This window comes from Vanessa cardui, chromosome 5 (assembly GCF_905220365.1).
Source record: "Vanessa cardui chromosome 5, ilVanCard2.1, whole genome shotgun sequence".
Taxonomy (NCBI): Eukaryota; Metazoa; Arthropoda; class Insecta; order Lepidoptera; family Nymphalidae; genus Vanessa; species Vanessa cardui.
Genome location: NC_061127.1, coordinates 13,659,593 through 13,686,315, shown reverse-complemented (window position 1 = coordinate 13,686,315; position 26,723 = coordinate 13,659,593). Strand labels below are relative to the sequence as shown.

Here is a 26,723-nt window from a genome sequence, read left to right as displayed (position 1 = left end):
ATCGACTCTCTGCTAACTCACTGATTTATTTCAATGATTTTTATTAAAGATTCAAATGTTTTCAAATCCTATCCCTACAAATATAAATATTTTTTACTATCAAATATTGTATCTCTAGTAACTTTTCATAAACTTTTCCCTGTTATATAACAGGGAAACAACATGCTATATTTTGTTATGAATAGACCTAGATACTAAAATCATATAACATTTTTATAAACTTTATTCTTAAAGTTGCTTCATTGAGGACGATGATGACATAATAAACGACTTAAAATTTAACCGTCTATATGTACAGTGTGAGTGAAACCCTGAAAAAAAAATGTACATCAGAATGATTGTGACACAACATAAAAGGCTGCTGATACTACGATCCTGAATTCAAATCCCCATTTTCACCGGTAAAAAAGTTATTAGACTTTTCGGCGAAAAATAATTCAGCAGCGGCTTTGAATTCCGATGTCAGCAAAATTCACATTTCTTTCATTCTGAAAATATTGCGTGAAGTTGTCAAAGAGGTCGCTGAACTCTGTCAGATTGTTGTACCGTCGGATTACGTCAATCACAATTCACAAGCAGGCATGGGTGCACTTAATCGTGTTTACGTTCAAACTGGTACACTAAAGTATCTCTCGTACATGGCCCGTCTTTAAGAAAAGCCGTAACTGGGTCAGGAGGGTATTATTACTATTATTCATATATATTTTTATATATAGAAGGGGATGACCAATGAAACGATAGATGGATTGTGTGAAAGATGATATGGCTGGAAACGTCAGACGGAGAAGTATGAAAGAAGATATGCTTCGCATTTTGCATGAATGAAAACATCGTGAGGAAACCTGCGTGTCACTAATTTCATAGAAATTCTGCGTGAGAAATTTATAGGCTGGTGTTGTTGTATTAGTTCCATTATTTTTTCACAGCATTAATCGCTGACTAAATGGTGATATTTGAAACCAAGGTGAGTTTAAAAACCGGTGCAGAAATGTTTCTTATGCTAGATATAATCTCAAGCTCATTTCGTGGGTTTGTCTGATCGAAGCGTCGTTTCGGAACTCCCACAGCCCGACGCTCTGATCTTAAAAGATCGAAGATAGTACCGAAGATATAATATTATCGTCGGTACAAATTATCTAGGAAATTTTCAAGTAATGTTAGTTCTAGCGATGCGAAGTTGAAGCGATGAGCGTATATTAAATTATTATACAGATAGTTTTCATATTACCTTTAGAGATAAAAGTAAATTATTTTTTGCGATGAAATTTGTTAAAGAAATAATTTCTACTAAAGGGATTTTGGATAAGTAAATCTGTTGGGTATTTTAAATGAATACAAAATTAAAAAATAAAATTTATTTATTAATCTAATTTAACTTCAATATCCTAGCGCCGTCACTTGGCTGGCATACGAAGAATACCGGCTTACCGTTGTATTGTGACTGCACATGCCTCTTAACATCTTCAACGTATTCTTTCTTGACCTGAAAATATAAAAAAAAAAATATACTACGCTTAAATCTTGAAACAGTACATCATTTTTTTTATTGTGAATACAAGTACGCCAAGGTGGGTACTACTAGGTACGACCTACTAATCAAAAAATGAATTAAAACTTATTTAACAAAGTAGGGGGCATATTTCCAATATAAAGACTGATTTATTTTTCTTACAGCGGTAATGTCTATGGGTAGTGGTAGCCCCTTGCCATCAGGTAATCCATTTGCACGATAAAATGCTGATATTCTTTAAAATAATATATCTGCTTATTTCATTTATATTTTTGAAAAAACGACTGAGAAAAAAATATCAAAATAATGGACCGATTAAACTTTTTTAAGTCAAATCACAAGATATCAAATTCGAAAGGTTTGAAGATGTTTAAAAATGTACACTTATTGCATTTATAATATGGACTTAATTAGTAAATAATAGCCGATAGAAGGGACCTTCCGAAACATTTAAAAAAATCTATACCATTTCCATGATATACATATGTCTATTGCTAAATTATCCTCATGATAATCATATTCATTTTGATCAGATTCATATGACCAAAATTGTTAGCCAAAACCGCATCAGAACCAATATAATAATTATTTCACGTACACTATACAACGGCCAATCATAAAAGAAAATACCGAACTGTATCACAGGAAAATCGAAATATAAATTTCCAATATCAGTATTGCTATGACTGTCTTTTTTGACGCAACATATTGCTTCTCACGCAGTTGCTACACTTTTGATCTTCACCTAGTCGAGTTTAGAATAATATAATTTGAAAATATTATTTAGTTCCAACCGTAGTGTATAATACATAGTTGTATAATACACACAGTTTTGTTTGAGGGCTCTCGTACTATAAGAAATTAGAAAAATAAAAGTATCATTCAAATAACGAAATATTTTAACTAAAACTAAACGTAAACACCCCCGCTGATTTTCTCGCTACTCTGAATGAATTATTTATAATGAATTTATTATAAGTATGTTACTAAGTTGTTTATATTGTTATACAATAAATGATCTATATTGGGTAGATCTATTTCAGAATAAAATGTTTTAATAATTTTTTTAATCAATTGAATTGCTAAATTATCGTTTGTAATCGAATTATCTAAAGTAAGACATGACCTTTGTTTAATCTGACATTGCTTACTTTACCAAGTATACGTTTATAAAGTAATAATACGAGATACACAAATCAAACGATCGCATTAAGTTCCTTGGTAGGTAATATTGTAACTGTTGTAAATTAAAGACATCACGTCATTGACAACTAACTTTATTCTTCTATGACAAGCCAGATATCAAAACATAACTACAACATCTTCCCCTTTTAATAAGTATTAAAATTAAACTTGAACAAACATGTTATTCACACAAAATAACAACTAATAAACAAAACACAAAATAAGTACTAAAGTAACTAATATAACCAAACATTTTCATTTTTTTTAAAGGGGAAGTCCCTTTAAAAAAAATGAAAAATAAAAAAGACAAATATCACACAACATATTTCTTAATATAAAGAAACTATTTAAATATATTCTGAGCTATACGTTGCTTTGCTACTTCTTTGGCTCTACGAAAAGGTCTCGGGGATGTAGGTTTTGCAATGCTTACATTATCTTTTGAAATATCTACATCTTTAAGTAAAGGCAAATCTTCTGATGAACTTACATCCTCGTTAGCGTCACTAAACACTTCAAAACTGTTGTCATTATCAGAGTTTTCATTAGACTTACATTTTATCAAATGACGACGATTTCGTCTAAACTTACAGCCTATATCGTTTTATACAATGTATGATCTAGGAGCATTGGTAGGACCGACTACCTTAGCCCTACTCCTATATTTTCCATCAATACAAATTACAGGGTCACCTTCTTTTAAAATCGGTAGAGTTTTGCAATGTCTATCATAATACATCTTAGCTTTGTTTTGTTTCTTAATCATAGTATTATATTCAGCTGGATCAATAGGCTTTGGTTTTAATACATTAGGATGTACAGGTAATTTACATCGTAATGTTCGACCCATTAGTAACTGAGCTGGAGAACTCAGGCCATCTCTAGGAGTATTTCTGTAATTAAGAAGGGCTAACGAAAAATCTTCTTTACTCGAGATAGATTTTTTTAAGATATTTTTAATAGTTTGTACCGCGCGTTCACTTTTACCATTCGATTGTGCATAATTCGGAGAAGATGTAACGTGATCAAATCCCCATTTAACAGCAAACTTTTTAAATTCTCGACTAGCATACTGCGTGCCATTGTCAGTTATCAAAACCGTAGGAATACCGTGTCTCGAAAATATGTCCTTCATATTTTCTATAATTAAACGATGTGATATTATTCAATTTACAAACTTCTACAAAGTTAGAATAATAATCTGTTACAATAAGATAATATTTTTTACGAAATTCAAAAATGTCTGACCCTACTTTAGCCCAAGGCAGTGCAGGTATTTCTATTGGTAGCATTGGTTCTTTTGAAGGTGCGTTTGTATGTTCTTGACACGTACGACATCGCCTTACATACTCCTCGATATCACGGGACATACTGGGCCAAAAAATCACTTGCCTTGCTCTCCTTTTACAACGATCAATGCCTAAATGTCCCTCGTGAACAATCTTTAACATATCATTCCTCAATGCTTTCGGAACAAGTACAACGTTATCCCTAAACAAAACTCCATCTACGGCATATAATTCATCTTTTATTGACCAATATGATTTTACCTCATTAGAAACATTATATTCATGACTTGGCCAACCCGAATTTATGTAATTTAATAATATTTGCGACTCGTTATCTTTTTTAGTTTCCCTTTTTACTAAGCTTAACTTGTCATTAGACATCGGTATATTTCCAATTATCATTTGTAATTGATATACAATATTACTATGCACTTCATCACTATACCGATCAGGCAGTGCTGCTCGGGACAACATGTCAGCAATATACATATACTTTCCTGGAACGTACGTAACAACTAAATCATAACTTTGAATTCTTAACAGCATACGTTGTAATCTCGCTGGGACAGACATTAAAGGTTTTTTAAAAATACTTTCTAATGGTTTATGATCAGATTCTAGAACTACGTCTTTTTGACCATTAACATATTGATGAAATCGCTCACATGCGAAAACGATCGCCAACATTTCTTTTTCGATTTGTGCATACCTTATTTGTGCGTCAGTAAGGGTTCGAGATGCATACTCCACAGGGCGACCACCCTGCAGTAGTACAGCTCCTAACGCATTACATGACGCGTCTACTGACATTACAACGGGCTGACATGGGTCATAAAGCGCCAAAACACCTGCGCTCGTGACTGCCTCTTTTAATCGATCAAATGCTATACGTTCGCTTTCTTCCCAGCGCCACTGATTATCTTTTTTTAAAAGATTTGTCAGAGGAATAGCTATCTCTGAATGAATAGGAATAAATTTAGATAAATAATTAACTGCACCTAAGAATCTTTCTAAATCTTTTCTATCTTTCGGTGTTTGCATTTCTTTAATTGCTTTGATTTTATCACTATCCGGACTAATACCCTTGGCATTAAAAACATGTCCTAAATATTTAACTTCTTCCACACAAAATTTACATTTATCCTTATTAAACTTTAAATTAATTTCTCTAGCTCTCTCTAATAGTGCTTTTAAACGCTTATCGTGAATCTCTTTTGTTTCACCCCAAACAATTACATCGTCAATATAACTTTCTACACCATCTAGATCTTCTAAAAATTGTCTTAACTTACCATGAAAAACTTCTGAGGCACAGTTGATACCAAATGGAAGACGAAGAAATTGGTACCTACCAAAAGGGGTGCTAAATGTGCACAAGTCTGCACTCTCGTCATCCAACGCCACAGTCCAAAAACCAGCGGTAGCATCTAACACAGAATAAAACCGCGCACCGTGCAGCTTGGATGCCAATTCGGATACAGTCGGAAGTTGGAAATGAGAACGTTGTACTGCTTTGTTCAGTTCACCCATTGTGTAGGATATGCAACTTTCCTAATAACACCTAACTGTATCATTTTTTCTAACTCCTCTTTTAATCGATTCTGTAAGCCATGAGGAATTTTTCTGGATGCCGATATGACCGGTGAAACGGATTGATCAACGACTATATGATATTTCCCCGGTAAACATCCCAATCCTTCAAAAACATCATTATAATTTGATATTTCAATAGCTCGTATACGTTTAACTAAGCCTAGAACCACACATGATTTTTGACCTAGCACACTATTACATTCCATGTCAGCTATCGCAAACTTTAATTTATAAGTCACATTTTTATAAGACCAAGGTAGAAAACAAATTCCTTTTATCGGTATCGTGTTACGTGTATATGACACTAAAGGTATTTGTTTTTTAATTATAATATATTCATTAAAACCTAACTCTTTAAATCTACGATAAGACATTACGTTATAATCAGCACCTGTATCCAACTTAAAATTTTCCTTTCCGTTTACAGAGATAAGTTCCTGACTCCAGTCCTCTGAAGTATTTTTTATATTTTCAACTACAGAAATTAAAAAAATATTATCAACAGAATTACTATTACTAACATTATTGTCATCTTCAATTTCATATACTTGATTGACCTTATTCTGAGCAGATCTATTTGAAAAACGATACGACTTACGCATTCGCGCAACATGTCCTTGATTACCACATGAAAAACACCGAAGATGTAGAGCCGGACAATCGCCGTTTATACCACATTGTGTAAAACCACACCTTGAACAGCGACTTTTACCAGCATTAATATTTTTACGTCCTTGAATTGAAGTGCCTGTAGCCTTACTAATCCGCGCTTGAGCTCTCCATTCTGGTACTACATCTTGGCCACGACCTCTCACTTTCACGCCATCGACGTACGCAGTACTCCCGACACCATTCTTGCTACTCATTTGAAGTTCACTTTCTTTTGATATTTCTTCTGCCTCACAAATCTTTATTGCTTTATCTAAATTTAACTCTTCGCATCTCAGTAAACGATCTCTGACCGTAATTTGATGAATACCACATACAATTCGATCTTTAATCAAATCTTCTTCTAATGTCAAAAATTCACAATTGTTAACTTAAAAGGCGCAGCGCTGTGACATACTCATGAATGGATTCACCTATTTCTTGGTTTCTTGAGAAAAAATTGTATCTCATCAATGTGACATTTGATTTAATACCAAAATGGCTATCAAACTTTTTTATCAATACATTGACATCATCACGGTCTTGTTCTTGAACAAATGTAAAAGTTTGATATATATCAAATCCGTCTGAACCTATTAGATTAATCAATAAACTAGCTTGAACAGTCATTGACTCAGCATGTACTCCTGAAGCTTTCAAAAATAATAAAAATTGCTGCTTCCATTTTTTCCATACCTCAGCTCGGCCGACAGGTCCGCCGACTCCGACCATATTTAACTCAGATGGCGGTCGCGCGTGTTCCATATTGTATATATATTGTAAAACAAATAATTATATAATAAATAAATATTTAGCGCATTTCTCGCGTTTTAAATATTATTTATTAATATTTTTTTAAACCACAGCATGTTGTAAATTAAAGACATCACGTCATTGACAACTAACTTTATTCTTCTATGACAAGCCAGATATCAAAACATAACTACAACAGTAACCTTTTGTATATTATCAGCAATTACCCCAACAACAACACAACTGCCCTCCGTAACTGCTTATAAATAGAGCAGATAGACCGCTGGGCGCTCAAACCGATACCGTGGAAACCGGAGGCGAAATACCTAGGGGTCACCCTAGACAGTAGACTAACTTTCAATTCACACGTAACAAGAGTCCGAAACAGAGCAGCGTTCGTATTAGGAAGACTGTATATGATGTTATGCGGGCGGAACAAAATGTCCCTTAGAAATAAGACGACACTATACAAAGCCTGCATTCGTCCTATCATGACCTATGCGAGCCCTGTCTTTGCAGACATCAAGGCGACGCAATTTAAAAAATTGCAAACAATGCAAAATAGATTTATCCGCATTGCCACGGATTCGCCGTGGTACATCAGTAACGTAGACCTACATAAAGACTTCGACATCGATTCGATCGCGAAGCATCTCAAAATACTGTCTACGGCGTACTTTGAGAGAGCTAAACAACACAGCAATCCACTGATTGCTCAGTCATGTCAATACACCTCGCGCAGAGGTAATCTTCCAGATAGACTCAGGCGACCTATGCACGTCCTGAACGACGGAGACGATAGCTTCACTATCGCAAACGAGCCATTTGTAGGGAAAACCACACTACACACCTCACACTCACAGCGTTTCCGCCGGCGGAAACGAGGACCCAGACTAGCGACGTCACGGAGGCGGCTGAGACGTCTGTAAAATCGTTTATTGTTAGAATCACACCCCACCGACTTTGTTCAGAGCCGAGGTGCGATTTTATAGGAGACACCCTCAGGAAGAACTATAAATTAGAGCCACCAACCTCAGGGCTGAGGACATTAGTTCTCTCCCGAACGTCCGGTAACGCTGTAAAGGCCAGTAGGGCCAACAGCAATACAACACACATAAAAAAAAGCTGGGCGCTCAGAGAGTATTGAGTATTTCTTGATTATTTTACTGTTAGACGATTCTGTCCCTCTAAATTTTGTCTTCGTCTTGTTCGATGTTCGTATTTGTTTTTTTTTAATAATTTCTACTTTTGGTTTCTAAAAATATATTATTGGCTCGAGTCTAGATATGTATATTCTATGAAAAGTACGTATAGTTGTATATTCTGCACCTGAACTCTATGTGCTTTGGCTATCTCAACAGAATAAAAAGTACAATCGGAGCAAGAAAAGGTTCGACACCTTAAGATCTATTTTCGTGTGCTCAGTATGAGTGATAATCTGCTTAACCGATTGAGAATGACATATTGCGTCGCAATGATTTGATGTTGAGATTCAAAAGGTGCTAAGAGTTTAAGACTTGATAAAGGAATGAATTTTAAAACTGAAGGTTTTTTTACTCTGACTGTATCTGTGTTTTCGCACACACTTGCATACTATGTCCTGCGATTTGTCTACCTTGAGATTATGTGCCCTATCCAGGATCAGTCAGGACGTATCAACACAGTAACAGTCCGTAAATGTTCCAAGCTGGGAAAAGACGTTCTCGTCTTGAGGAGACTATTTGAAGTTTATTCCACCTCGTTGCTCCAACCCGTTTTGCTACACATTAAAGACACATTAGTTGGTATACACAGATTTCTGAGATTTAAGTTATCTATAAAATTCCGAAAACAAGAGCAAATAGAATGTAAATATTCGTTACACTGAATTAATATGATGCGATTTAATATTCACCGGAAAAAATATTAAAGAGAATTGAACTTACAATGAAACGCATAAAACTTTTAAAGTTTGGTTAAATTTCACAAATTCTTCATAAACGTTCACCTCTACAATTCCAAATAATTTTCAGAAGAACTCGGATGACCTTCCTCTACTAAAAATATTTTCATACGTAAAATATAGCGTAAATATTATTTTATACTAGTGAGTGGGAGGGCCAGAAACAACCCACGTACCCAGACAGCGAAGCCCGTTTCACCCGACATTAAATAAAAAAGTTGGAAGGATTAACAAAACTTAAAAATTTAATAGCAACAAACGCCGATTCATCAGAATCTCAAACAGATAAGTTTAGTTTTCATGCGATTAACACACAATGAAAAAATACATGGACAATATAGTAAAGAAACACTGATATAATTTTAGAAGATGTGACGTAAACAAACTCGCTTATATTGCAAACGCTGGCCGAACCCTACGAGATAGATCAAAATAATATACTACAGTATTGTAAACCTTAAAAAAATCTAAAAAATGTTTATCTGCTCGGGATAACCCACAATAACCATTTATTATCCATTACTTTTTACGAGAAATGATAGTTTAATTTTGAGGTGGTTTTAAGCTATACGGCATCAATCATTATCCAATTAAGAACCTTAAATACATTTTGCATTTAATATAGATCAATATGGTGCTTCACAGCAAGTAATTTAAATGAATAGTATCAGCATTGCACTCGTGCGAAGCTAGGGCGGGTCGCTAGTATATAATAATAAAAAAAAAACCTTTTAAAATGTATTCAATTAAATCATATCTATTGTGTATATTTTTTTTTATTATTAAATCAAACCCTTAGAATATATTTTAACGTTTCGGATAACTCAAACGTTTTCAGGAATAGTAACAATTTCGATTAAATTGCTCCCAATAATTTTCAAGGAAAAAAACACTTTTTTTGCAGAATTTGAAGTTTCAAACAGTTTATAATGAAAGAGTCCTGAGTAATACATGTGCAAATATTATAAACGTGAACTTGGTTTCGAAATAAACAAATATTTTAAATATTAACTACTCAACCAAAGAAATAACCTTATTGCACAGAGAGGACGCCTTAAGAAGGGACCAGTGAAATAACCGCCCTCGACACGGATCATAGATGGTACTGGATCATGTTGATATTATACAGACTGTCCTGTTCTGTGCACCACTCGTGGCTCAGCGAAGCTTTCCCCGAGCGTTCCTACCCTCGGAGAAAGCTCCTGTCGCTGTGGGAAAGAATCTGCTCCCACATGATTGCTCGTAAAGAGAGCTGACTGTGATCTATCCATGTATATTAATGACAGCAAACGACTTAGCCAATCCTAGCACCTAAAGCCATTGTAGGGTTCCTGGTATTACAGAAATAGTAGGAAAAGAAATCGTAGTACCAGTTGCTGATGCGCAGTTGATGATTGCGTGATGATAAATTTATTTGAAATATTCTTTAGTGTAATTTTGTGCTAAATTTTAAAACATTCTGTAAATCCAGCGCTAGTTATAAAGACATTTAATTCAAGAAGATTTTTATGCAAATTGTACACTCGGCTAATGGGATCCTCCAAAATAGGCCAACGCTTACGTAAGCGAAATAATACGACCACGAATTCTATTGTTGACACTAAAGTAGAATCTAATGTTACTAAATCGCAGCTGGTGTACGTATATATGTTTATTATTCGTTGTATTCTTTACATATTATTATTGTTTTAATTTTTATTTATCATATGTAACAATAAAATCAAATTATCACAGTTTATCACAAACTTTGGGTTTAAGTGTAAAAAAAATAAAAACTTTATTTTTTTTAACCTAAATATTTTTTTTTATTATTATTGTATTGTGAAAATATACTTTATATTATATCCCAAATTAGTAATTTATTCATAAAATGTCGACCCAACGTAAGCCATTTCTCTCAATGTTTTTTAACGTAGCGTTCTTTAATTAATGTAAAAACTTGATAATTTGCAAATTTTAGAGAAAAATTCTGTGTTGTTAGTACGCAGAGAGCAGTGATCTAAATCCCGGTAAGCCAGTGGTCAGACAGAGTCTCCATTTACAATTTATCTCGAGCTCGGATGTGAAGGAAAATATCGCGAGGAAACCTGCTTGTGTCGGATGAAAGGATGTTTTACGGTTAAGAAAATTTGAGCTGAATTAGAATTTGGACACACGCGGCCATCAATCCCTATTAGAGCAGTGTGATGGAATAACGTTAAACCTTATTTTCTTCTGAAAAGTAGAGAGCCTTTATCCAGTATTAATACTGATATTACATTCATGAATAAACTTCCACTATAAATATTTTATAAAAATATACTAACAACTAATATTATAGTATGTTTTCGCTAACCAATCTATTTACCTTATCCAGTGCTAATGCATCAATATTTGTTTTTGCGCGTTTCGAATCGCATTTTAAAAGGATTTATTTATACACATCAAACCTTTTAAAGTAATCTAATATTATTTATATCATAATATAATATTCGTTTGTTCTAAACTATAAACTAAAATGATGAAAAAGTTTCCTATCAATCAGCAGTATTGACGTGAATAAAAAAACAAATGTGAATTTACATAAAATGATTAATAAACAAGTTTAACATGTAAGGTTAATTAGCCAAGATATTATATTATGATGTATTTATTTAATACTATGTAATATATTCACTTATAAGTTTCAAATTCATAAGTTATAACTGGCCATAGTCACATACTTACTTTAATTATGTAACTATGGCAACGGGATTTAAAGGACTTGACAATTTTTTGTGGAATATGATTGTGAATAATAAAATATTTAAATAACAAAACTTTTATTTGAGGTAAGCTTAGATCCTTTTGAACAGTACAAAATCATCAGGCAAGTAGTAGTAGTAACAGCCTGTAAATTTCCCACTGCTGGGCTAATGGCCCCCTCTTCCATTAAGGAGAGGGCTTGGAACATATTCCACCACGCTGTTCCAATGCGGGTTGGTGGAATGCACATGTGGCAGAATTTCAATGAAATTAGACACATGCAGGTTTCCACAATGTTTTCCTTCACCGCCGAGCACGAGATGAATTAATTATAAATACAAATTAAGCACATATTTATACTGGTGCTTGCCTAGGTTCTAACCCGCAATCATCGGTTAAGATGCACGCGTTCTAACCACTGGGCCATCTCATCAGGCAAGCCTTCCTCTATAACTACCTACTTTATGTCCATTACGAAGAATTTGAGAAATCCTTTGTGGCAAACTATGTCAAATTTTCTGCATTACTAGAACATTCGATGCATCACGACTTTTATAGAGTTTTACATTAGAAGGGCGCTATAAACGATTGGATCGCAAGTTCTGAAGGAGTGGGCGGCTTTTGAAATCGTTATATGGGTATTCTATTACCAATTTTGAAGACTTTCCATGTGTTTATTGTATCATCAATACATATTTTTTTATGGTATAGGTTGGCGGACGAGCATATGGGCCACCTGATGGTAAGTGGTCACCATCACCCATAGACAATGACGCTGTAACAAATATTAACTATTCCTTACAACGTCAATGTGCCACCAACCAAGGGAACTAAGATTTTATGTTCCTTGTGCCTGTAGTTACACTGGCTCACTCACCCTTCAAACCGGAACACAACAATACTGAGTACTGTTATTTGGCGGTAGAATAACTGGTGAGTGGATGGTACCTACCCAGACGGGCTTGCACAAAGCCCTACCACCGAGTTAAGTATAGTATAAGAAATAGTCGCTTTCTCTGTCCCTTTGTCCATTTGTATGTTTTAATAAAACTACGCAACGGATTTTGATGCGTTTCTTTTAACAGATAGAGTGATTCGAGAGGAATGTTTATAAAAAATACATGGATAATATACTAAAAAAACACTGGTAATTTTAGAAATGTGTAATGAGAAATCGTAAATTATGAATGATGAATTCAGTAGTATATTTAGTATCAGTATTGCCCGGCAGTTGTTAATAAAAACGGACCGTAATGGCAATCTCAACAATTTTAAACATCGTATTCAATGGTTCTTGTAATAATTTATCATTCTGACACTATAACTGGCAAAATAAACGCTTTTCAACCGACTTCCAAAAGGAGGAGGTTATCAATTCGTCTGTATTTTTTTTTTTTTTTTTTTTTTTTTTTATGTTTGTTACCTCATAACTTTTTACTGGGTGGACCGATTTTGATAATTTTTTTTTTGTTTGAAAGGTAGTGCTTCCCGTGGGGTCCCATTTTTTTTTTATTTTTTTCCGATGATGGTATCCATATTAAAACGACATAAGTCTTAAATTTGCATTATGTATATGCGCGACAAATCGGTGAATAACTGAAAATCACGTTAACCAATTTTGATAATTCTTTTTTTATTATAAAATATATACTTCAAGGGTAATTTGGTGAAAGTTTGGTAAGGTTCTGAGCACAGGATCCATGACAAAGTAACGGAACGGAAGGGAACGGAACAATTCTGAGGAGCACGTTAGCGATACTCAGTCGAATCTTTTATTTATAGGTTATTTGGATATTTGAGTCACCTTCCGTAATGTAGTTATGTTTATGTAATTATCATAGTCGAATATTATAATCAACTAGCTACCCACCCCGGCTTCGCACGGGTGCAATACTGATACTAAATATACTACAGAATTTGTGTATTTACGACATCACATCGCAAACTTCTAAAATTATTAGTGTTTCTTTACTATATTGTTCATGTATTATATACACATCCCTTCCCCTTGAATGACAGTATCTTTTAAAAAAAACCGCATCAAAATCCGTTGCGTAGATTTAAAGATATAGGGACAGAGAAAGCGACTTTGTTTTATACTATGTAGTGATGGAACTCCTATACGGCTCGCAGTTAGGGTGCGATATGGGGCAGAATTTCTTACTATCTTTAATCAAATTTTGTGTATGTGTTGTGATGTAATATGATGTACGAAATGTAGTTGGTCTTATTCAAAGTTTTTTTGCTGAGTTCGATTACAGCTCTTTCGAGGGATCCTTGTAATTTACGCTGCGTGACGTATTAAATCCGCATTTTCGAAAGTCTATTTTTGCTTTATTAGCAAGTTTCCTTTGAAATTGTCCTCGAAGTAGTTTCTGACTCATATAAACGGAACGCTTAATCTATCCATATTAAAAAAAATTAGTTAGTCAACATCAGCTTCACTTAAAATCAAAAAATAAATAAAAATTTTAACAAAAAGAAAAACCGACTTCAAACAAAACACTATTTTAAAACAAATGAATATGCACGAAAAAGTAATAAAAATAATTGCGTATTCAACATATTTTTTAGAGTCTTCCTAAGTTAAATGAAATGAAAAATATTAGACTACTTAAAAGTCGATTAACGATTATATCATGTAGTTATAATTATTGTTATATTTGGAGTCGGTGTCAGCCAATAAAACCCTACAGTATATCTATCAAAAAATTTTAACAAAAAGAAAAACCGACTTCAAACAAAACACTATTTTAAAACAAATGAATATGCACGAAAAAGTTTTTAATAATAATTGCGTATTCAACATATTTTTTAGTCTTCCTAAGTTAAATGAAATGATAAATATTAGACTACTTAAAAGTTGATTAACGATTATATAATGTAGTTATAGTTATTGGTATATTTGGAGCCGGTGTCAGCCACGGTGCCCTTGCCCCAACAATCAAAAGAAAGAAGCGATACGAGCCCTTTGATTGATCCAGTATATTATTGTGTAAAAGGTAATTTGTAAAAAAAAATTTGTTAAAGTATTCTCGTATTGTTTTTTGATAGATATACTGTAGGGTTTTATTGGCTGACACCGACTCCAAATATAACAATAATTATAACTACATGATATAATCGTTAATCGACTTTTAAGTAGTCTAATATTTTTCATTTAATTTAACTTTGGAAGACTCTAAAAAATATGTTGAATACGCAATTATTATTAAAAACTTTTTCGTGCATATTCATTTGTTTTAAAATAGTGTTTTGTTTGAAGTCGGTTTTTCTTTTTGTTAAAATTTTTATTTATTTTTTGATTTTAAGTGAAGCTGATGTTGACTAACTATTTTTTTTAATATGGATAGATTAATCGTTACGTTTATATGAGTCAGAAACTACTTCGAGGACAATTTCAAAGGAAACTTGCGAATAAAGCAAAAATAGACTTTCGAAAATGCGGATTTAATACATCACGCGGCGTAAACTACAAGAATCCCTCGAAAGAGCTGTAATCGAACTCAGCAAAAAAACTTTGAAAAAGACCAACTATATTTCGTACATCATATGACATCACATCACATACACAAAATTTGATTAAAGATAGTAAGAAATTCTGCCCCATATCGCACCCTAACTGCGAGCCGTATAGAAGTTCCATCACTACATAGTATAAAACAAAGTCGCTTTCTCTGTCCCTATATCTTTAAATCTACGCAACGGATTTTGATGCGGTTTTTTTTAAAAGATAGTGTGATTCAAGGGGAAGGTTTGTGTATATAATACATGAACAATATAGTAAAGAAACACCTATAATTTTAGAAGTTTGCGATGTGATGTCGTATATAAACAAATTCTGTAGTATATTTAGTATCAGTATTGCACCCGTGCGAAGCCGGGGTGGGTAGCTAGTTGATTATAATATTCGACTATGATAATTACATAAACATAACCACATTACGGAAGGTGACTCAAATATCCAAATATCCTATAAATAAAAGATTCGACCGAGTATCGCTAACGTGCTCCTCAGAATTGTTCCGTTCCCTTCCGTTCCGTTACTTTGTCATGGATCCTGTGCTCAGAACCTTACCAAACTTTCACCAAATTACCCTTGAAGTATATATTTTATAATAAAAAAAGAATTATCAAAATTGGTTAACGTGATTTTCAGTTATTCACCTATTTGTCGCGCATATACATAACGCATATTTAAGACTTATGTCGTTTTCACATGGATACCATCATCGGAAAAAAAAATAAAAAAATGGGACCCCACGGGAAGCACTACCTTTCAAACAAAAAAAAAATTATCACAATCGGTCCACCCAGTGAAAAGTTATGAGGTAACAAACATAAAAAAAAAAAAAAAAAAAAAAAATACAGACGAATTGATAACCTCCTCCTTTTGGAAGTCGGTTGAAAAGGTAGTAACAGCACGTCTTGCTGGACAAGTGAATACTCTCGTACGATGGCAATACGATTTATTGTACCATACTGCTCCACTGCGAGTTAGTGAATGTACAATGTACATGGTAGCCTGTAAGCTTTGTTTAAGATCCACATGTTTTATATACTTGACCACCGAAGCGCCCTGGGCTATGGCTTCCAAAAGTTTTCACATTTTCGTTTCATTAAAATGTCCAAATAAACAAAACATGTTACAGTAATATGTCATTTTTGGTGACTTTGAGAGGAAAGGCAAAAGAGGTCTTTAAGTTATAAATAAAATTTTAACAAAAAGAAAAACCGACTTCAAACAAAACACTATTTTAAAACAAATGAATATGCACGAAAAAGTAATAAAAAGAATTGCGTATTCAACATATTTTTTAGAGTCTTCCTAAGTTAAATGAAATGAAAAATATTAGAGTACTTAAAAGTCGATTAACGATTATATCATGTAGTTATAATTATTGTTATATTTGGAGTCGGTGTGTTTTAAAATAGTGTTTTGTTTGAAGTCGGTTTTTCTTTTTGTTAAAATTTTATATTATTTAAAAGATAGTGTGATTCAAGGGGAAGGTTTGTGTATATAATACATGAACAATATAGTAAAGAAACACTGATAATTTTAGAAGTTCGCGATGTGATGTCGTATATAAACAAATTCTGTAGTATATTCAGTATCAGTATTGCACCCGTGCGAAGCCGGGGTGCGTAGCTAGTTGATTATAATATTCGACTATGAAAATTACATAAACATAACCACATTACGGAAGGTGACTCAAATATCCAAATAACCTATAAATAAAAGATTCGACCGAGTATCGCTAACGTGCTCCTCAGAATTGTTCCGTTCCATTCCGTTCCGTTACTTTGTCATGGATCCTGTGCTCAGAACCTTACCAGACTTTCACCAAATTACCCTTGAAGTATATATTTTATAATAAAAAAAGAATTATCAAAATTGGTTAACGTGATTTTCAGTTATTCACCGATTTGTCGCGCATATACATAATGCAAATTTAAGATTTATGTCGTTTTCATATGGATACCATCATCGGAAAAAAAATTAAAAAAAATGGGACCCCACGGGAAGCACTACCTTTCAAACAAAAAAAAAATTATCAAAATCGGTCCACCCAGTAAAAAGTTATGAGGTAACAAACATAAAAAAAAAAAAAAAAAAAAAAAAAAAAAAATACAGACGAATTGATAACCTCCTCCTTTTGGAAGTCGGTTGAAAAACAATACGAGAATGCTTTAACAAATATGTTTTTTACAAATTACCTTTTACACAATAATATACTGGATCAATCAAGGGCACCGTGGCTGACATCGGCTCCAAATATACCAATAACTATAACTACATGATATAATCGTTAATCGACTTTTAAGTAGTCTAATATTTTTCATTTCATTTAACTTAGGAAGACTCTAAAAAATATGTTGAAAACGCAATTATTTTTATTACTTTTTCGTGCATATTCATTTGTTTTAAAATAGTGTTTTGTTTGAAGTCGGTTTTTCTTTTTGTTAAAATTTTTATTTATTTTGTAATCAAATTTACTGAGACACTTACCAAAGCAATAGCGCAGCCTCCGAATCCGCCACCAGTCATCCTAGCGCCATAAACTCCCGGTGATGTCTTCATGATGCTGACCAACTGATCTAATTCCGGACATGATACTTCCATCAGCTTACTGAGCGATTCGTGTGATTGGTAGAAACGTTGACCAACCTTAGAAAAATGATGATAACATTAGATTATATCCGAGATGGCCCAGTGGTTAGAACGCATGCATCTTAACCGATGATTGCGGGTTCAAACACAGATAAGCACCACTGAATATTCATGTGCTTAATTTGTGTTTATAACTCATCTCGTGCACGGCGTTGAAGGAAAACATCATTAGGAAACCTGAATGTGTCTAATTTCATAGAAGTTCTGCCACATGAGTATTCCACAAATCCGCATTGGAACAGCGTGATGGAATATGTTCCAGACCTCCTTTAAGGGAGAGAAGCCTTAGAATTGATTACGATAAAGGAAATTAAATAGGATATATGGTTATACAGGATCGGGAATACTTCGATAGCTTTTTGTCAAATATATAATATAACACTGAAGACTCATTGTTTATCACGTTTGTTATGCAGAAATTCAATTAACATGTACATATAGTAAATAGCATAAGACAAATGCAGATCAGAATCCGTTTCAATCCTCGGTTTCATTTGGCGAATTGTAATTAGGTCACGCGACCAACACATCAAAGTAGCCTGCCTCCAAATCAGCCTGCCTTTGACCAATTGTATAAAGTCCAGCATGACACTAAAATAGGTCTGATTTCGTAAAAAATATTATAACGACGTTTCATAGAGACTACAATAAGATCAGATTTTTTGTTATTGTTTTTGAAAATCAATATTCGATTGGGTTACTGTTTTTTCATCGTATGGAAAATTTAAAAGATTCTGCTAAATTAAAAAAGCAACTTTATTTTTATTATTAAATAATATATATCTTTGAATATTACTCGTTTTTATATAAGTTTTTAAATGAACATGGTTATTTTTATTATTACAGTTATTAACTACGGGATATTTACCATGTTTTTTGTACCTTGTTGTTTTAGTATCAAACATGGTAAATATCCCATAATTTATAACTGTAATTACTCGTTTTTCCTCTAAATCTCATTTATCACTTCTTACAAATGATAAGAACCATACCTATTTATAAATTAACTATAGTAATATGTTAAATGTCAAAAAATAAAAAAGAGAAGTTATAAAAAGCATAGAAATGGGATCGCGTTTCGAAAGGAACGTGTATGGGATGCGCGGGTGATATCTGAAATGTAACAGGCTTAAGTAGTTACCTCAGTAAATGCCTTTTGTGGTAAAAGCTCAGCCACTTCGACGGTACGAGCGATCTCTTCCACGACGTGTATCGCCCTCTTGCATACAAGTTCATCACAGTTCAACAACCTGAGTTCTGAAAAAAAAAACAAGAAAAAGATAATACACTATTTATTTGACACTATGTAAGGTCAAGGCAATATACACAATCAATACGTCTGGCGGGTTTTCTCTTACATTCAAACTCAAACTCAAATTTCTTTATTCAATATGTAAGCATTAATTAATTATTGACAGTAAAATTAAGTACTACCACCGGTTCGGAAAAGAGAATACCCTGACTTGAAAAGAACCGGTGTATGTGTAAGTGTAAAATTGCGCGAGTTTTATTACATACATATTGAATATGAGTAGAAATAGCCAGAAGGCGAAAGTTGCTCCAATGCTGGTTGGTCGATACACACGTGGGAGAATTTCTTTGAAATTAGACACATGGAGGTTTCCTCCTCCTCCATTCTGAGCATGAGATGAATTATAAACACAAAGAAATCAGTGATACTTGCCTGGGTTTGAACCCGCAATAATCGGTTAAGATGCACGCGTCCTAACCACAGAGTCACTCGGCTCAAGCTTGGTTCATATAAAATTTCAAGATGTTCGGTTAAGTGGTTTAACCGTGTAAAAGCAACTGATAGACAAACAGACAGACCTTCACTTTTATAATATTGTAGTATACATTAAAGGCGATTAAATTACTCGGAATGTAGCAACGCTTGCCCGAAATATTTTAGCCCCTTTAAAAATAGCTGTATTTAATTCGAACTCTATAGAATTCTTCTCGAGTACCTCTTGATAAGATATCTGAGGCAATACGTAGAATTTACTATTTTATATGGCTCAATAGAAATATAAGATGTACACATGTAGTATGAGCTGGAAGTGGGCGAATACTACGTCAGCGTACGATAGTAACACATCCTTTGCTCCTCGTAAGCTTATGTCTAAGCGATTTATTTCCCTTTCGTTACATCACCTAGAATATATTTAAGATAAAAAAATCGATCAACTTTGTTTACAAGACAAGGTAAGCAAATTAAATCGGTAATTGTCTATCAATGATAATACTCATTTTAAAAATTATAATTGTTTATTGACATAAGAATCAATATCATTAAATGCTTATATATACAAATATGAACTAAAACTAGTAACTGTATAAATCTTGACCGCGTGGAATGGTGGCAAGAATGATAGTAGCATTTCTCCGTTGAATCCCAATTCCGATCCTCTGGGCAAAAATACTTATTATTAACAATTTTTTTTGACGTCACTTTATCAGAGTATACGGGCAGAAATTGTGATGTAAGTATATTTTTATTATTTATGTACCTCACGCCCACCCCCCTTCCCTTTCCTATCTTTCCATTTTGATATAAAATTACATAAACTATTTTCTTGTTATTGTTATTCAATACATAATATGTAGATAGCAATAGAGAAAGCAACTGCCTTCCGATTGGGTCCCACGATACATCTAATTCGATCTAAGTTGTTATTGGATTAGTTTGTTAAACAGCTCATCTTGAACAAGGGTATTGACCCTGTGATAGTAGAACCTGTTATAATAGTTATTTATTTACCAATTCGTTTATTACGCGGCCTAATTTTAAATTTTCAAATACATTTAATAATAATAAATATTGGACTTCACATTACCCTGATCCCAATGTAAGTAGCTAAAGAACTAGTGTTATGGAAATCAGAAGTAACGACGGTACCACAAACACCCTGACCCAGGACAACATAGAAAATTAATGGTAATCTACATCGACTCGGCCGGGAATCGAACCCGAACATATAATATTAATTAAAACGTTTTAAATATAGAATTAATTGGGCTACTCAATAAAGTTGTTTTAGAATAAACCTTGGTTGTTAGGAATTCCGCTTGTTTCGCTTAATTAGTATAAATATTGTTACGTAAATAAAATATTCGTTGTAAATATATATTTGAATAAAGTATATAACTGTATCGTTGTTCTAGAAAAATAATTATATCAAAAGTTTCCCATAATTTTCAAATTCTTATTTTTATAAGTTACATTATATAAAACATTTATTAACATAATGATTATAAGCAGTAAATCCATAAATATATACAAATATAAACTAAAACTAATTACTCTATAAATCTTGATCGCGAACCAGCTCTCCTGTCACCAGTGGAGGCAATAAGGCGAGGTGTTATATTTTTAATTAAGCTTTTAGCACTACTATTCCAAGGGCAAAGCGCTTCAGCATCAAATTAGTTTACATTTGAAACATTTTACGAGCACGTTGTAATGTGGTGTAACAAAAACTTTTTTCATTAACAAAAGTAACACAAGCATAACTTGCAATTTACCAATATTGCTTACTTACGTAATGTTTCGAGAGTAACCTTAGCCTTCAATAATGTGTGTTATGTTAACGGTGTTATGACATTTGATTCTATATCATAATTTATATCACATTATAATAATATTGCATATTATTAATATAGCAGGAGCTATTGAATTTACTTTATTATACACAATTATTATTGTAATTAATTGATCAATAATTTGTAAAACTGTAATTAATATTACTTTATATAGCATAGCATTTAATACTGGCATTTAACACTATTTCTTATTTTAAATATGATTGAGCTGTTATTAGAAACAATTGGACGATAGTGGCATTCCAACAAAAGATAGAGAGAGAGATGGCCATCCCGAACTACTGAAATTACAGTAACGATACAATTAATATATTTATTCCGACCTTAAAAATCACAAAGACTTTTTATTGAATACTAATATATTTTATACTGTACTCTCAAATACACAGCAGCACTTAGTATTGTTATGCTCTGGTTTAAAATTATAGTGAGCCAGTGTAACCACAGCCACAATGGACATAACAGAACGTGTTAGTTCACAAGGTTGCGTATTGGCAATGTAAGAAATGGTTAATAGTTTTTACAGCGCCATTACCGATAAGTAGTGGCGACCACTCACTATCACATGGGCTACTTATATCATAAAAAACACTTATCTAGTAACAACTAAAGCCCCTTTAAAAATAAATGATTAACGATTAAAACACAATATTATAACTTAATTTTTTTTAAGAAATATAGAACCTCTTTTCGATCAAGAAAACAATGTCCAGTTATACTTTAAACCTACTTTGTAAAACGGATAATATTTTCATAATTGTAATTTTGACCTCTATACAACGAAAATGAAGGGGTTCCCAGGGGATATAAAACATTATAACTATAACATTGTCACCCAGAATCCACGTGAACTATGTCAGAACTCGAGTAATATTTCAGAGAGTAATTTGCATTCTTTACACGAGTGCAACCTACTTTCGAATTTTGTATTATAATAATATTTTATTTCAAATCCCAAACCTGAATACATTGTCATTTATTTAGCTAAAACGCTTCCGCGGATTTTAGTCTGCCAGCAGCCTTCAAACTCGCAATATACGTATCTTCTCATAAAATACGTATATAATATCAGCTGAACCTGCCATTTTTCCCGCCTAGAATTCAATTTATGACGAAAATGCTTCAAGAACTTGTATACAATCCCCTTACTCCCAATATGACTGCTCAACGTGTGAAAAGGTACCTTTTGTCGGTCGCTACAGTTCAACTTGCGAAAATTTCATGATAAGCGATTGATCAGATTAACTTTCAAAACGATTAGAAAGAGAGACCACATAACAATATCTTCTACTATTTACTTAATCACATCAAAAATACAAAATTTTAACAATAATGACAAAGCGTGGACTTTGATTTCTAGGCGGGATATATACAAATTGAATAGTATTTCATTGACATAATCTATAATTAAAATGGTGGGAAAGAGTACTGAGATTCTTGTCGGTGCTTCTCGATAGAATCTACTTTTCGAATCGACGGTAGCTTATTTAATTCGATACAGTAACATAATGATATAAAGTGCGTTCGTAAGCCTACTTGAATAAAGAATCTTTTGATTTTGCGTAGCTTTTCATATTCATCAAAGTGAAGCATAATATAAATAAACAAGTTTTACATTTGCACGCACGAGGAAAACGTGAAATATTGCATATTTGAAACGAGGAAAGAAGGAAAACAGAGAATAAATATTTACGATTTTATAATAGACTTTTTATAAGAGCGATATAAAGGAACGAATGAATGATATATTGTATAATTTTGGGGTTCAGTAATCATTCAGTGAGCCTCCAAAATCGTCGTATGTGTCACATATAATTTTAAAGCAGAGACAGGCTTTAGGAAATACAACTAATAAAAATTTATAGAATTGGTATGTGTTTATTTTTCGTACATTTTTTTTTAATTTTATTTAGATCATAATTATATACCATAATTGTATGCACAGAAAAATTAGAATTCATAAAAAAATAGTTACAATGAAAATCAATTAGTCATTACGTTTGTTCTTTTTTCAATAATATTAATATGTATACTAATTAAATTTATATTGATATTATTTATCGCAGCTACTTTAGTATATTTATAGACATATCATTATTTATAAGGGTCCCGAAAATCCTGTAAGCGGATCATATATGAAAAATTAAGTACTCTCATATATATATTTTTTAAATTCGTTTCCATAGTGTTAACAAACATTTGTATCTCTCGTACCATTGTCGTATATTCAATAAAAAAATAATAATAAATGTTTTTTATTTCAATACTTCAGTACAGAAAAAATAACATTCACCCACATTTTATTCTTACCAATCCCGATCATTTTATAATACTACATCGCAAATTTAACAAACAGAGGTATTTTTATAACAAACTTATGTAAAAAAGTTAGACGGGTGGACAAGCAACTGATGCTACGTGCCCACCACTAAAGACACTGGCACACAATAAGATACAAACACGAGATACCTTATCTAGAAAAGCTTACTAGAATAGTTGAATTTAATAATTATCGTATATATTCATTTCTACAAAAAATTCAAAAATACTTAATCGAATTCATACAAAATCGCACATAACTACTGAATATTTCTTAAGCAAAATTGTAAATAAACTTAAAGCTAGTATATAAAAGTAAAATAAAGTAACAGCCTGTAAATTTCCCACTGCTGGGATAAGGCCTCCTCTTCCGTTAAGGAAGAGGGAGGGAGGGTTTGGAACATATTCCGCCACGCTGTTCCAATGCGGGTTGGTGAAATGCACATTTGGGAGCCTTCTGATGAAATTAGACACATGCAGGTTTCCTCACGATGTTTTCCTTCACCGCCGAGCACGAGATAAATTATAAACACAAATTAAGAACATATATATATAGTGGTGCTTGCCTGGGTTTGAACCCGCAATCATCGGTTAAGATGCACGCGTTCTAACCACTGTGCCATCTCAGCTCCTAAAGCTAGTATATATTTTTAAGATAAAATGCTCTTGAGTGATTTTTTTACAGAAACCAATCTCAAGAACAGGTCAATGTATGTCTTAAAATGTTGGTTACGGTACAACGATCCTTTGTTTGTGTAAGCAAGTCTCATAGGGTTACCATAAGAAATGTAATTTATCTTAAAAAAATCGTAAAGACGTATAACAGTATATACTCTATTAAATCAATCCTAAAACTAGAAACTACAATTATTACCAAATCGAATTAATAGTAGTGTTGTTTTTATTGTTCAGACATTTGCCATCCACAGCTAGATGAAAGCCTTCCCCATAGAAAGCACACTATCCATCCATACTGATCTGGGGCAATCCCGCATTCTATATGTCATATTTTTTAAATCGTCCGTCAAACTAACCACAGATCATCCTATAAGCCATTAGGAGTATCATAGTATACTAGCATACTATGTTTGCCTAAGCATGGTTTTCAGACTGGCACGTGTCAGATACATCGGCAAATCAAGGCGCCTGGAGACATGACCAGCCCACTTCCACTTCCGCAATAGTTTGATTCGTAATACTATAAGTAGCTGATACCAACGTATCCTAATTTGAATTAAAAAAAATCCTATTAAAAAATAAAGTAATGGCCGAAAATTTCGTTCGAGCTAATTAAAAAAGGAAAATGCGAAGCCCAATTTATAAATGATTGCCTGTAATTTAAGGCAAGGGAAATTAAATTTACACAAACAGTATATTATTAAATATCAACGATTTTAAAAGTTTACTTATAACCGTGTAGGAATGTTAATAGATAAAAATAAATTGGTGACTTATTTTCTCTAACTACCCAACTTCGTGTAAAATATACAAATTTTAGATTGAAGAATTTTTATTTTTTAGCTAACAAAGTTGAAATTCTTAGCTTTCCTCTACACAAGAGGTTCACATGTGTGCATGAATCACACATCTAAACCTTTCTCTTGATATAATCTGTTCATTTTAAATCGTTTTAAAAACCGTTGCGTAGCTTTAAAGACCTAAACGTACAGACCGCGAGGAGCGACTATCTTTTAAACGATGACGAAATTTTGTTAAACTGTAATGTTCCCTATTCAAATATATAGAACAATAGTGAACACAGAAAGTGTTAAATCTAAGACTAACCTAGATATTTTATAACGACCATTTTATATGTGGAAATATTTTAAATCTATTTTGAAAATAGTTTGAAAGGTGTTAAACTATTAAAAATATATTATGCTACATCATAAGACATACGCAAACAATAAATATGAAACAAAAAACGTCTTTGCTAAATTTTTACAAACGATTTCATTTGCATTTGATGACGTTACATTCTGGGCAATTCTAATGGCTCTATAAATCACTTTGTCCATTACGTGTAGGGCAGGCCGTTTGTTAAAGTATCACTGCACTTTTTCTTTGATTCACGGCAGCCAGTCGTCTATTTGATACAGTGATCTTGACTTATTGTACATAAATGTGTCGCATATTTTGCCTTCAATTTTGTATTTTCTATCATGTGTCGTCGTCATTCCATATTCAAAAGTTAACTTTTAATTTTAGTGTTTGTGACTGTATGCCAGAAACAATTAATAATGCTTCGCTATGTCAAAAGCTGAAATACATTTCACATCGCTAAATTCCGCTCCGAAAAATTTTAACTGAATTCCACTGCATTGAAAGAAATGCGTTAAGGTCAGATATTCAAACGTGTTTTGTTTCTTTTTTTTTAAGATAAACACTAGTTGCACTAACCTTTTTATAAACAAATTGTTTTGAAAAACAAATTTAACCTTAACATCTAAAATCTAAACAATAAATTTATTTTTAGAATATTATAATATCATGAAAGATTACTAGGAAAAACGAAATACAATATAGTAAAATCGCCGAAACGTTATATGATACTATATTTATATAATATTTAGTATTGTTTCCAAATTTAAATGTTATGTTATTTTTATATTATGGCAACCCTATTGACACACGAGGCGGACAACGTAAACGGAACTAAATTTCCAGCAGATTCCAGGTTGCACATGTTTGGGATTAAGATGGAATCCGAAAATCGCAGAGCAAGCCTGTATCACTTTCTCTTTTAATTTATTTGTCTTACGCCGTTGTTTCTTTGAGTTGGAGAATACTTATAATTTCTTTCTAATGTCTTTATATAATATGACTTATAAATAAGAGTCGAGATGGCCCAGTGGTTAGAACGCGTGCATCTTAACCGATGATTGATGATTGATGAAGGGTTCAAACCCAGGCAAGCACCACTATATATATATATATATATATATATGCTTAATTTGTGTTTATAATTCATCTCGTACTCGGCAG

General features: G+C 32.9%; 1 protein-coding gene across 1 annotated transcript in view; it reads right to left on the bottom strand.

Moving 5' to 3' along the window:
* Window positions 1–1,340: 1,340 nt before the first annotated feature.
* Window positions 1,341–26,723, bottom strand: part of LOC124529940 (galactokinase-like) — a 46,922-nt gene continuing 21,539 nt past the window's right edge. The window contains exons 7-9 of the mRNA XM_047103891.1: window positions 18,958–19,073; window positions 17,655–17,813; window positions 1,341–1,483 (exon numbers count right to left, since the gene is read on the bottom strand). Coding sequence (XP_046959847.1) covers window positions 1,367–1,483; window positions 17,655–17,813; window positions 18,958–19,073 — 392 coding nt within the window. The 3' untranslated portion in view covers window positions 1,341–1,366. The remainder of the gene's footprint in view (window positions 1,484–17,654; window positions 17,814–18,957; window positions 19,074–26,723) is intronic.